General features: G+C 43.0%; 1 protein-coding gene across 1 annotated transcript in view; it reads left to right on the top strand.

Annotated features, from left to right (window-relative positions):
- The window catches only part of zmp:0000001236 (mastermind-like protein 2), a 32,832-nt gene extending 18,474 nt beyond the window's left edge, over window positions 1-14,358 (top strand). Inside the window, exons 2-5 of the mRNA XM_056441824.1 lie at window positions 6,192-7,403; window positions 12,406-12,570; window positions 12,696-12,804; window positions 12,890-14,358. Coding sequence (XP_056297799.1) covers window positions 6,192-7,403; window positions 12,406-12,570; window positions 12,696-12,804; window positions 12,890-13,722 — 2,319 coding nt within the window. The 3' untranslated portion in view covers window positions 13,723-14,358. The remainder of the gene's footprint in view (window positions 1-6,191; window positions 7,404-12,405; window positions 12,571-12,695; window positions 12,805-12,889) is intronic.
- The last annotated feature ends 239 nt before the right edge of the window (window positions 14,359-14,597 follow it).

Here is a 14,597-nt window from a genome sequence, read left to right as displayed (position 1 = left end):
GTGGATGCTCCCGAGTGTAGGGAGCCCTCAGTCCTCCTCTGTAAATGTCCCTGTGGTTAAGAATGACATGTGGATGAGAGGCGACAGCAGTGTCAGGAGCTCTGTGAGCCACATGGCCATGGGTGATGTGATGTGACGGCTTGTCACTGCGATGTCGGTGACCTGTGGTACGTCTGCAGTGGCGTGGCCTCGCTGGTGATGCCTCGGCAGAGTCTGCCTGCCTGCCCCACTCCCACACGCACCCCGTATTTGTTCCCAGGATCACTTCACTGCTTCACTGTCATCCTGGGAATCCCGACTGCCAGGAACCAAAGCTCTTGAACTCTCCCTGACACAAGAATATACTCGATACATATTATGTGCAATTAATTGGCCATTCAACCTACCTGAGCAGGTCAAGAATAATTGGATGGAGTATTTGGGTTAAACATCCGCTTGACTAATGACTCTGCTTAGCATACTTTGTCCACTCACGCTCACTGCATGACTCATCATTGTAATGGCTGTGCGATGGCCGCTGACTGCAGAGACGCCAGCATTGCTTGTCACTTTTTTTGTTGAGGGGACCCCACATATTTTCTTCTGCAGTCCGTACATGTTTTTGGAGGAGCCTCCTTTAGTCCCGGGGGTATCGCATTAAACTGATCTGCTTGATTTTGAACAAAAGATACGCCGAAGCAAAAAGTGATTGGAATGCCGGCTTTGAATCTCTGCATGTGAATAATGGAGAGCTGCTATTTGAATGGGAAGTGTCTCCAACAGGATTTGTTTTGTGTGCAAGCTGCTTCTTATTAAATTTGCAAGTTTCTCCATGGAATGCTGAAGCTGAGCTACATTGACTGTAAAAAAAATGTTTTTAAATTGGCCTTCAGTAAACATAATGGATGATTTCTCTTCAAAGGAGCTCTTATCATCTCTTCTCATTTCCCAGAGGCTGCCACCAAGCTGCCTCTCTCTCGCTCTCTCTCTATTTTTCTCTTTTCTGCTGCTGCTCATCCTTCTCTCCTGCCTGCTCTCCGGAGGGCAGCCTCAATCTAATAGAACTGTGTCAGGAAGTGTGGGGATGCAAAGTGCTGATGAGCCAAAAGTAGCCCACCTCTGCAGTGTGCTCCTTCGTCCCAACACGCGGCAGCAAGATTAGGGAAGCACACCATGAACTATACGCACATCCCTGTGCAACCTTATGGCACGTGCCCTATAGTTTATTTTGTTATTGGAATATGAGATTTTTACAAAAACTTTAGAACTTAACATGTGTAAAAAATAATAATAGATATACAGTAAGTTTCGTTATAATTGTTTGTTGGTGACTCACAACATTTTAGCATTTCCTCTATTCTTAGTGCTTTGCGCATATTTTCTTTAATGAAATCTTTGCAGGCCTCAACACCCAAAAAAAATTCAGTTTCACTTAAACTCTCATAAAATGCTTAATTGTCAGTATTTTCCTCTTGCTGGCATCATCTCATCATGGTAATTTGGAAACTTTTTTTTATTTTTATCGGTGTGTCGAATACATTGTGCACACCTTGCGGTTTACCTGCAATGTGCTGAATAACGAAACAAGCCATGACTTGGTAACTGACACGAATGGGGGGAAGAAAGACAACCGGTTCCAGGAAAGGCAAAGCAGCCGCCCTGACCTCATTTGACTGAAACTATAAATTGCCGTGTGAATGTACACTATCATAGCCGCCTCAGCTTCCTTGCCGTCAATTTAAATAATTCAACATTTCAAGCGATCCAGGATGTTTTATTCAATTTCTCTGGATATAATATAATGGCTTACAGCTTGAGGCATCTAGTAAGCCCTATAATTAAACCGAGCCCTCCACACTTTCTCAGCATTCTGCAAGCAGATAGCTGAATTGTGTATGACATTGGCACTGGTCTGTGGGCTCTTGTTTCTTATCTGGCAATAAACAAGCTGAAATCCCCTCTCGCAACAGTGCAACCTGCAGAACTGCATAAATATTATGTCTCCCTAGGAACACAATAGTCGTATTTATTCCTTTTATTTTGGGACTGTTTTTCCATGTCTAACGGCGAGAGGGAGGTTTCTTACTCTCACAGGAGCGTATTGCAACATGTTTCGGGGCTCTGGTGAATAGATTAAAGGCTGGCGAGCTCCATCTTTTGTTGAGCCGCGCTCTCATGCTCAAACACAAAACCTTCGAATACTCGTAAACCTATACCCTTCAATCATGTGTGGCTCTGAGGGCTGTGCTGCTGGACTGACGGATGGTACCAGGAGGCCTGGTGTTGCGTCCCTGTGATGGTTGACCCGGAGCCCCATCCACAGCGCTCAGCATCACCACACTGCTCAGCTTGACACGCGGGCTACCAGCCCTCCAGCACCCAGAAATAGATAGGCTCTTCTGACATGGCCACGGTCAAGGTTCCTCACTGCTACAGTCAAGGGGCAACGATGAGCAGCATCGAAATGTATTGCTCAAAAATAAAATCCACTTTTTGATTTGCTAACATTTTGTTCTGGGAAATTGCAACTACCGTAGTTCAATTGAAGCACGCAGTCTGGATGAGCTCCACAAAAAGTTCCACCAGGTCAAACTCTTCAACACACTGGATGTTGTGTTTTTTCCTCTTTACTGGAGCAGTGAGACGTTTACATGAGTTGTTCTAACTGCTAGAGAGCACATTCAGTTGTTGGCCTTAAGTGTTGCAATAATAAAAGCCTGCTGGATGAATTACATTTTGCAAACACAGAAAATAATAATTTTAAGCACTTATTCTTTCCTCTCCAATAGGCTCAGTATATAATACATATCTTTGAGCCTCTCATGCAACAGGAGTCTCTTTCTAAGGGATTCAGAGCTTCTAAGCTCATTAAATGTTAATCAAAAAATCTATTTTCAGATCACATGGAGATCTGTCATGAGGATTTCAGGCCAGCTAGGTGGCCACTGCTTCCGAGTGTGGAGTGAACAGGGCGGTCCTTTCTTTTGTTGGAAATGGAAAAAGTGTGTTTGAGCTTTTATTTATTATAGCTATATAGATGTGTGTGTGTATATATATATGTCTGACTATGGGTATATATATAATGTATGTACATATAGATATATGTATACTTATATATATATATACGTCTGTGTGTGTAAAAGTAATGTACCCAAATGAAGGTCGCGGTCACGACATTGATCCAAACTTGGGAACGACTCGAATTCACTTCTTGAGAAGCTTCAGTTTTGAATGTGAGCTCAGAAACTGCTCTTGACTGGAGTCCATTTTTAAATGGCACAGAGGCAGCAGTGAGGCAACCCAGCTGTCTCACAATGGCTTTTTGCAACACATCCACCGTCCTTTCCATTATTCATGATGTGTTTTCTCAGACAGGGCCTTTAACCATGAGGAGTACTGCTGTCTGTCTTCTCCAGAAAGAGCCCTGTGGAAGGAGAGAACGTGTGCATGAGCTGCACACACTACAGGGCCTGTTTTCATCTGCATTTGGAGAAAAACAGATGTCCTGTCGTCTATAGAGAGACGCAACGTTTCATAGTCTGGATGTCGGTGTAGATGGCAGAAGGGAGCTTGTGAATGAGACCTACTGTGGATGAACTTGTGGAAAATCACCAAGTTAAAATGGTCTCTGTATTAACTTTGCATCATACGGCCAGTCATTACATCATCTGACAAGATTTCTCTTTCGCTATTCTCTGCTCAGAACTTTTCTACTGAGGTTTACTTTTGTGGAGGAGTATATGGAACTTTACAATAATAGTTGCTTTTCTTTTGAAAGCATTGCATTTCCCACTAAATCTTTGATGCACAACAGCCTAAAATTATTTAATTACAGACATAAAAATGTGGTGTTATCAAAGACTGAATTGCACTACTCACAGGATCATACCACCACCAAGATCAAATATTATGCATTTTTCATTATTAGTTAATTAATTGACAACATTGTTAGCATTCATTGCAGCGTTTTTTTTTTAACTCAAGCCCTTGAGTAATGCATAACATTGAACTATTTGTCACCTTTAGTTTGTTAAAATTCAGTTGCTTCATGTTATGACGCACTCGCATTTCAAAACAAAAGCATTTGAATGCAAGAAACGACTAAATTAATGGGAATCTTTTCACAACCTGACATTTTTGGTTATTGTTTGACAAATGAGTTTGTGCATATTTGTATAAATATTCCTACGGCCAGGTGTCTGAAAAACACCAGCAAAAAGAGCTTCAAAACAGCTTCACTACAGGTGAAGGATTCAGTTGTTTTTTTGTGTGTTCCTGAGGGGAATTTGTTGTTTGCTCACGGCAGCTCCAGTTCTGGAGAGTCCCTGCTGCTCACATCCTCCCTGCAGCTACTGCAGCCTACAGCGGCCTCTCTCCGGAATGAATCCGGCCCAATATCAGTCACCCAAAACGATGTCAAATCGACAGTGTCAAATCTAAACTTAAAAACAATCTGCGTCCATAAGGATCCTATTTTGGGATGCCATTTGTTCTGTTGGAAAAGTGAGGCGAACAAGGACCTTTCTGAGCGACGTTGCGCCTCAAAGCTTTCAAAGCTGAGGTAGCACTCTTTAGTTCTTCTTGCTTCCAAGTGCGTTGCCGGGATGCGGAAGAACAGGTTTTGCAGCTGTGCCCCAGAGACACGCAGAACATCAGTAACCACTGCTGTCCTTTTTAACTCTATACAATTGTGAGAGGTAGCGATAAAGTTGAAAATCTGCACGTATGAAATAAAAACTCAATGGTAACTATAACCAATCTATTTGCAATCATACTTTACATTTTCCAAAGCATAGCAGTGTCTAATTCCTAAGCTAAATGCAAAGCCGTTGGCATGATTCCCTGAAAAGGATCGATCATTTCAACGTCCCCTTCTCAGCACGCGCCGCAGCCATCAACATAGTCTTCATCCATCATCCATTCAATATGTTTTAAAGGTTGATTAGCTTGAACAAAGGAGGCTTGGCTAGTCATATTTGTGCCTTGATTTAACTGCGAAGCTGCATCTCTGAACAATTGAAGCATTAGCAGAGGCAATATAGACTGAGTAGAAGTGAAAACTGCAAGATCCACTCACAACCCTCAGGCTATGAATCATCTTAATGTAATGCATGCCAGCAGGTGGAGATGACTCAAATGTGTTCCCACATTGAAATATGCAACGCTCTCCTCTCGTGTTCAGGTTGGTGAACAACCCAAGCCGTTTTGTTTCCGTGCAGGCACCACATGACAAGATGGTCAGATAATCTGTCGTATATATGTGTATACACCGGAGACTGCTAATGGATAGTCTAGTTCTTACTCTGTGAAATAGTATTAATGACTCGTAGACTCGTAATAGGGAAAACAATTTGTTGTTTGACACAACAATGATATCTGTAACTTAAAATATAAATGATTTTTTTTGTTGCTATATTTGCCCTGATAACATGCACATAATGACATGATGTTATGGTTTTTAATGCTTCTCTTTCATGGAGATGTTACTGAGTTGTGAGTCATGGCTATACAGTGTGTGCTTATTACCTTAAATAAAGACAAAAGGAAGTCTCATATCTGCACCAGCATGTTAAGCAGAATCTCAGCCACAAAGGAGAAACTCTATCTAAGGAAGCACAATGGAAGAAAAATATAATGTATGCAAATGAGGGAAACAAAGACCCCGTTCTTCCCTCTGCAGTCTTTCGACTGTATCACATTTCCAGCTATCCTCTCACCCCATCCACTGCGCTGCAACTGCATCAAATCAAACCAGTTTGCCGCATTTAAGATGTCATCACTGTCGTAAAGAATTGATAATTATTCTACTAAATTGAGATAAAAAACACTGTCTATTAATATTTGTTATCTTCTTGTCAATTTCAAAAGCTGGTCAAGTGTGCAGCATATATAGGCCTTGGAGCAAATTGTGTAGTTAATGTAATTGACATGGTGATACTTTTTGAGCTGGATGTAAAAAAAAAAATGAAATGTACTCAGAACTATCACCAGGATTTAAATGTGCTCACAAGACAGCTTTTGAATGGAGTGAAATAATTAAAGTCTTGTTATGAAAATGATTCCTTTTTTTGTGTGGGTACATGGAGGTCTTTTTAACAAAACCAAAAAAGCACTTACCCTGTTAATTAATGAATGTATGAAATGAAACTGAGGTGAAGGTACCAAATATATTCTTAAGTGTTTTTAATATTCCATTTGTTTGTGTTTTGCAGCTTCAAGGATCTTTACGAAGGAAGATTGAGGGACATGCACCAGTACAAGCACAGAAGCAGAATGGGCTCTCCTGTGGTTTCTCTGGACCAGACTTTAAGCGGGTGCGTTTGGATACCAGTGGCCTAGTACATGGGGCCTGCAACCACAGTTTAACCCAGTCTCATTCGCTGCAAGGGTCCTCCTCCATGGGCATGCAGAGGAAGAATTACATGATGCCTCACGGTGTGGGCTCAGACATATTCAACATGACCCTGAAAGAAATGAAAAAAGAGCCCATTGAAGTCCAGTCTTGTGGCCAGTCGAATGCAGAGATGATTTTTGACTTCAAAGATGAAGGTGGTGGTCAGATTGACCCCGACCTCCAAGATCTTTTTGATGAGCTTACAAAGACTGTGCCGACTTTGAATGACTTGGAGTTCGAGAAGATGCTGAAGCAGGATGATACGTTCGGTTTGGATCTAGGTCGGCCGAGCTCAGCAGGAGCAGCTGCCGGTCTCTGTTCCCCCATGGATCGGCCCATAAAGTTGGAGCACTCCCCAGATTTCGGCCAGGTTCATGGTGGCTCCGCACAGCTTCGACCAGCCTCAGCAGGACCTTCTTTCACGTTGACCAGCACCTCTTCTACCACCACGTCGCAGAAAGCTAACACTCAGGCAGGCCACCCCAGGGCCCTGCCCTGCTGGCCAGAAATATCCCACGCAGAGCAGCTGAAGCAGATGGCAGCAAACCAGCAGCAGCCAAACTCTCTGCTCCATCACCACCACCAAACACCACCTGCGGGGTCGACCAACTGGGCTCCTGCCATGAGCACCCACTCCTCCAGCAGTGCCTTTCCCCAAGACAAGGTCTCGACCGCGGCCGCACTTAGCCAGCAGAGGATTGGCTCTCAGAGTAAAGGGATTAACAACTGCCTCTTCAAGTCAAATGGCCACAATGGCTCCCACCATTTGGACATGAAGGGTGTAAGCACCAAGCCCACGTTGCATTTCAGCCCCAAAGCACCACATTCAGCCAGCCAGCCGATGCCTGTGATGGCAGGCTTGGTGACCAAGGCTTCAGCTCAGCAGCAACAGTCTCCATCGACTGGCCAGAATCAGCCACATTCAGCTCTCCACTTCCAGAACCAACAGATCTCCACACCAGGGGCTCTTTGTCTGCAACCCAAGCCGGTTCCTGCAGGGCTGCCATTCAAACAGTCACAACAGCATCAGGTAAGGACTCACACAAGATAGCTCTTATGCAAACACCTTGTGTTGGGAACCAAACAGCCCTGGGCTTAGGTTGATGACTGAGCAGTTTTGATCGTGTCTAAAAGCGACTGTGATCCGCCTTTACTGTAAATGTGTGTTAGCCAGGTCGTCAAGCGGAAGAAGGTTATATCTACTTTCATGTACAACCCTGTCTCCTAAAATTGATGTTCCAATACAACCGAACAGTATTCACAATTATGTTGCAAGGGAAATGTATTTTATTTTTTAAACACGTGATGAAATTAAACAAAACAAATCTATCCACCTTCCTAAAGAGGTCAGGATTAGAGACAGGTTTGTAATAAATACAACAAAAAAGTAATCCGGAAAAAAACAAGTTTCCCTCAAAATGTAATTGACAATGGGGTTTTTTTATGGAAAGGAATGTTATCTCCTCAAAATAAGATTAGGCATTAGTTTAGCTAATAGCAATAACCATAATCTAGACAGTGATTGACTGAGCAATTTAATTCCACAGATGTAAATAATGTTTTCTAATGAAGGCGTATTGATACGCTCACTCTCTCGTCTTCCTCATCGGTTGTTGTTTGCACTTTGCTCTCCTCAGCCAACCTGCTGTTTGTTCTGTGACTTATTTCCATTGTTCTAGCTGCTTGACTGTGCCATTTGCTTTCCTTGAATATGCATTTCCCCTGAAAGTGTTTTGACGATGACACAGATTGCCAGAGCATGGTAGATTAACATGCAGGACTTCAAATTTCTCTGCTTGTCATGGTGGCTCCCCGTCAGGGCACAGATATGCACAGCGGGATTTGCTAATTGGAGGTTGTTCGCTACAAGGGACAAGTGGTAGAAAATGACAGTAATCTCCTTAGCCTGGTGGCGGAGGTTGAATCACTGATTTGTTATGATTAAGGAGATTTAGACCATCCCCTCTTTCATTTTTGCTCCAACAGTATCTGTCGCTGTCTTTGTGTGAGATGATAATGTGAGCCACCCAAGAGAGCTCTCATAACCTCTACAGATCAGGGGAATGCTTGAGTGACTGGGAGAGGTTGAGAGGAGGCACAGAGGCAGGGAGTTACTCATAACATGGGAGTAAACAAGATAGGATGACAAATGCATAATCGCATATGGCTCAACCGGATCCAGTTTGACCATTATGCTGTACAAGGGAGCTTTAACACTTCAAACCAAGCGTGCTATGCGTGTCGCAGTGTTCCTTTCTAAATAGTTGCATTATCAGCAGCTTTCTATGAATTGGGAAGAATAAGTATACAACATCTTTCAAATTTGGGAATTATCTTAAGCTAACTATTTCCTATAAACATAGAGTCCATTAATACAATGTTGTAGTTTGAATTAGCGTGATTATTAGCTTTAGATTCAGCATCGGTGATGATCAGTAAATATATTTGTGTGGTTCTAAACATGAATGTAAAAGCCGTTGGTCTTTAAAATGCTGAGGACATGCGGCTGTGCTCAAGTTCATAGCGGGTACGGCTTGATGAGACAACTTTCCCCAAGGACACTGTGTATTAATGTGTTTGTTTGAACAAATAATATATGCAAACATGATGCTCGGGTTTTGATAACGGAAGAATTGTGAAGAAGAAACGAGGTTCTGGCAGGAAGTGTTCTGGCTAATAATGGTGTTTGGAAAGGGTTAAACGTCTGGCTAATGAGGAGAGGACAACTCACAGAGGAGTAAAGAGGAGAGTCTCTTCCCACAGTGAATTGAATTAGTAATGCGAGGGATATAAAGGTCCGGAAAAAGAGCCCTGATCCTCTGCGTAACACTAGCAACGAGCAGTGGGCTTCCTCCCACTGAGTGAAGCTGAGGACCTTTTTTTTCTTTTAACAACCAGAGATGTGAGCTGTGGTGCTTGCTGAGTCAAACATGTCCAAATTCAAACCCACCACTCTGCAACTCCCTAGCTATGAGGTCACACACAAACAACAACAAAAGGATGAATACATTCTCTGGCAGCTTACAGTAGAGGACACAAATGCATTCTGAAACTTGAGTAACTGTGGTTGGCATGGCAATGCCATTCCAAGGACACATTTTAGCTAGTCGCGTCAGCATTGTAGCCGTGTTGTGTATTTAAGTTAAAGATGTATACATGAATAGTGAAATGACAGAAAGTCTTTGTGTAGTGACAGTTACTAAAGGTCTCTCTTATTTATTGTGTTGTATTTTTAAATTTGCAGAACGATTATTGGTCTGCGCCCCATTTTGCAAGAAATCTGTATGGAGACTTTCTGGTAACGAACAATCGGTTCGTACAGGTGCAGAAAGTACTTTTTTAAGGGAATATTTTAACTTAAAGTGTTTTACTGATTGTGTATATATGTATACATTTCTTTTGAACTATTTAGTTCTTGTCAGCACCGAAAACTTGTTTTATAATAAATGTAACCTTTTTTGCATATTTAATGTTCAATCTCCTCATAGTAGTCTCATGTACGTTTATTGCAGACCCATTTATATCCAGATCAACATTTAGCAAACAATTTATCAGGAGTGACTTGTGCTCAGCATAACAAGGCACCGTTGGAGCAAGCGAAGACAACACCTTCATCATCCTCGTGATTAGCTTCAGCTCATACATACCCATTTAAATACGACACAGGAGCTTGTACTTTTGCTTTTTGTAGAATAGTGTTCTGTAGAACCCTGAATTACAACTTAAAGGAATACTTCATCCACAAAATGAACATGTCTACATCAATTATTCGCCCTGTGTTCCCTTAAATTACTGAAGGAAACTTTTCAACATTTTATTTATTTTTTAAAGCCTTAAATTGAAGTGCATCGTGGCCGCTTTTGACAACAGGGAAACTATGTAAAAACATCCATTTTCAAACTCTCCCATAACTTGTGCAGTATAATCCGAGCCTCATTTATTTAGCTTCCTGCTTACGACCCAAACCAATGCATTTTCATTCAAACCTTTCTATCTAATACACCTAAAACTGCCTGTGCACACGCAAGACTGTTCATGTGGTGTGTTTTTAAATGGTAAGGTTTTTGCAAAAGATGCATGTGATTAGAAAGTAGTGAGCATACGACTGGATGAGCGAGACTTGGACTACGCTGCCGTGAATGTTGCGTTTGTTCTACCTCATCAAGTCTCGGGATGAGTATTTGATGCACAAATGGTCATCCTGCAAAAGAAGTATTCCTCTTAAGATACAGGTTTTTGCTCGCCGTAAACGATGACTCGTCTGCTTTTGTTGGTGATCTTGTGGCACCACATCCCTCCGTCAGAAGAGCGGGGCCACGGGGGTTGAGCCTGCCAGGTCACTCTGGAAGTGCTGTGAAGGGAGTACTTGTTTCCTGGGAAAAGGAGCCGCGGCCAAGTCCAGATGCCGAGGCGCTCCCCAGGGGCCGCGTCCTGAGTCCAGGCTGGAGGAAGTGCACTGTGAGAGCCGGCAAAGCTGGGCCTGGATCACTGTCAGCTGCCTGCACTGCCGCAGGATGGGAGACTAAATCACTCCGCTCCTTTGCCGAGGCCTGAGCCACATGTGGTATTCGTTAACAACAAGCTTGTGAAGAATGAGGGGGGGGGGACATGGAAAACAGCTTTATGACACATTGGGATGACGGAGGGGATTTACTCTGTTGTCCATGCTCAAACACCCCTCATTGGGGTTTTCTTACACCAAAGATGGAATAATCCTTCTCCAGTGCGTCTCTGCAGGGGAAATTGTATGTGATGGTCACAATTTCTCAGTCTCGATAAATGGAGAAAGTGAATCAGAAGTGACGGCTTTCTTCAGCGTAACAGGAAAAAAAGTGTTTTTTATGTTTTCGATCCTGTGTAATCGCATTGCCATGCTTGGTTTGCTGTACGGGTTGAACTGGAGGAGGTGAATGTTAGCTCATGTGAAATAGCTTGTGACTCCTGAGGAGTTTCCACTTCCCTTAATCTCACCCGGTCTCGTTAGTTCTCCAAATGTTAGTCCCATTCATTATCCTTCCCACACATGCACACTTCCCTCTATTTTGTCTGTTTTTCTCTCTGGGGCCACAATGTTGCCACCTTGTAGAGATTCATCCTCTGCAAATAATCTGTTGTCTAAGTAATGGCTTCTGCTAAATATACTGTTGGATTTCTAATTAATTTTACCCTGGGAAACATTTAAAGTCAACACAATTACTGACATTGTACACACAGCGTGTGTTGACTTGCAGTTGGTGCACGTTATCCTCCTTGGTGGCAAATGCTTTCATTTGGTTAAAGCCTGAGCATAGTGAGTGTCCTTGTGTCCACAATAAAGGTTTTACTTTAAGGCGCTTGGATGGTGTGCACAGCTGCCGGAAGAAAAATATGTATCGCGAGGACATATAGCATCTCAAACAACGTGATGGGTAAAGATGATCGGCAAAAGGTGTACGTTCAGGACAAGACTTCAAACGAAAAGCTAGTTTGGCTATCGCAATTTAATTTGAGTGCTGCCGACTAGAACATTTTAATCAATGTGATTGTGTCGGAGCCAAATGGGTTTCTAGTGGATGGAATGCCTTCTCGCCAAACGCAACACAGTGATCAGGAAAGGAGAGCTTATTAAATGGAGGTAGTCATGGTGCTGGAGCATAACTCCCCATTGGCACACATTTCCTGCTGTCTCAGGGATTCTTTCCACTCTCTTTAGACACAATTATCAAGGGAGAAGCAGGCCTTGAGGAGAGCTCTTGCTCCCTGTTCTAAAAAAAAAACCCTCTCTCTCTCTCTAAGTCTCCCTTTTTCATCTGCAGAGGGAGTAGCCTTAACCACATTCTGGAGGCTGATTCACATCTTTGACCCAGATCTATGATGTATTGTAGAGTTCTGCCCTCTTGTGGTCAGGCCATGTTATGACATTGTTTTGGTTTTGTGATTTTCATAGCACTTGTCTCCAAACTCCAAGGATTCAGCAGAGAAGATGCAAAAAGATGTATTTAAAAAAACATATATTTTAAATTCCACTGACATAATGTGTCTCTTCCTCTCAGGGTGTTCCTCCTGGTCCGAGGCTGCCAACCAATGGGAACTTAGGAGTCATGTCAACCCAGTCGCAGCCGCGGGTCCCAGTTCCCAACAACCAGCAAAAGGGCCCTGCCAAACCTCAGGCCATGCAGAGACAGCTTAATCAACAACAGCACACCATTAGCAATTCCGTAAGCTACTTCTTAAATCATCCAGCTGTCACCGAGTTTTAATAAGCAGCTGAGCCTTTTGTGAGAATTTGGTAGAGTTGATTAATCGCGTAGTCTTTATTCACAATTCTGTCTTTCCCATTAAGGACAAAGACGATGCACACGATCAGTTCAATCGTCATCTCACAAGACCGCCGCCTGATTACAAGCAGTCGAGAGGTATGGTGGGAGTTCAGCAGGGAAACATCTTTACAGGTACGCTACAGTCCGGATGAGTCCAACATGCCTTACATGCTGACGTGACGCCATTGTAATCATTGCTTTCTTGATATGTCTGTAGGTCAAAATTCCTCCCAGGCTTCCAGCAATGGCCCTGAGAATGAAATGCAGTCCATGTCTTGTCACCTCCCAAGTGGGCCTGGTTCCAAGATGAATCCGTTGGACCGCAGATTCGGCATTGCGGCTGACTGTCGTCCGAGTCCTTGTATCGGCCAATTCCAGCAGCATAACGATCTGAATCGAATTGGATTAAATCAAAATAAAGCTCGGTTCATGGGTCCAAACACGCATGGAAATTCTTTTGGGATGAACAATGTAGCAGGTGTGCAACACCAAAGAACGACAGCTGACCTGCATTCCTCGGGGGTACCAGGACAAGGTCTCGGAGGCTTGGTGAAAAATGTCAACATGGGCTGGGGCTCGGCCAACAAGCAAGTGACAACTGGACTCGGTGTTCGGCGGATACCCAATCCTCTCCAGTCTCAGGGTGCGCAGCTGGACATGCCAAACCTCCCGTACCAACAGAGGATCATAGGCCCTCCCAACCAGGTAGCTCCAGACATTGGGATGCTCCCGATTAACCCTTCGATGCGAGACACAAGACCAGGCCAGCCAATGATGGGATCTCCATCAGCCGTGGGGAACCTGAACCAGGCCTCCCCTGAACAGAGGGTACCAGCAGGCCACTTTGCAGAGCCCAGTCCCAGCTCGAGCAGCTACCAGAATAACCGAGCCAACAGACTGACCTTTGACTTCCTCCCTGAGGGCGATAACACAGTTCCAGGGATCAACACAGACTCTGACTTCATAGACTCTCTGCTCAAGTCTGGCTCTGGAAATGATGATTGGATGAAAGATATCAATTTGGATGAGATTCTGGGCAGTCACTCTTGAATTTGCGTCACAGATCGCTAAAGATCAACCCGCTGCTCAAAGTATAGAGATTATTTGAAAGGTGCAAGGAGAAACATTTGTAAATAATGTTCAAATGGAATTTTATAAACTCATATTATTTGTTATCCAACTACAGTGTATTGTATTTACTGTGAAATGAATTTGTGTTCTGTCCTTAGTACTTTGCATATTTTATTCCTGGTATATTGGCCGAGAAAGTACTTTTCTTTGCAGTCACTGGTTTTGTGGTCTGTGTCATACTCATGCTGTACTGCTGTATAGGATAAAATACCAAATTCACACTGTGAAAAGAAAACATTGCTGTGTTGCTTTTCAAGTTCATGTTGATAATCCAAGTTAAGTTTCTAAATCTGCATCCACTATATAGCATGTTATGGTATTCACCTTCAGACGTTTTGCTACCATGCACACGGAGAATCTTGCCGCAACAAATGTTACTTATTGTTCATGCTTTTTCATTTGTGGTAGTTTTTTATGCAACCTAAGTAATGTAATCACTTTTTTTCATATGATATTTAATAATTATTGGGATAGTAATGTTACATTATGATCATACATGTAATTAATAAAATTGATTTCAATAAAAGATTAAATAAAAAGGTGCCGTTTTGGGGGCCCATTTAAGTGCATTTTTTTGACATTTCCAACTCTGGGCCAATGTAAGGAGTCTGTCTGTCTGAGTGGGAGGGAGGGACCAGTGTCATCCTACATTCCCTTTTTAGAAGTTCATTGCAATTTTCTGATTTGTGTGGCAAATTGGAGAAGTGAGGGTGCAGTGAAAATGTAGTTTTTGAAAGGCTAAACTAAATTGGGCAGGAAGAGTATGGAAGCCCTATTCCACCACTGAGAAACAT

Source organism: Pseudoliparis swirei, chromosome 20 (assembly GCF_029220125.1).
Source record: "Pseudoliparis swirei isolate HS2019 ecotype Mariana Trench chromosome 20, NWPU_hadal_v1, whole genome shotgun sequence".
NCBI lineage: Eukaryota > Metazoa > Chordata > Actinopteri > Perciformes > Liparidae > Pseudoliparis > Pseudoliparis swirei.
Note: the sequence above shows the minus strand (reverse complement) of the source record. Positions and strands in the feature narration are given on the sequence as shown.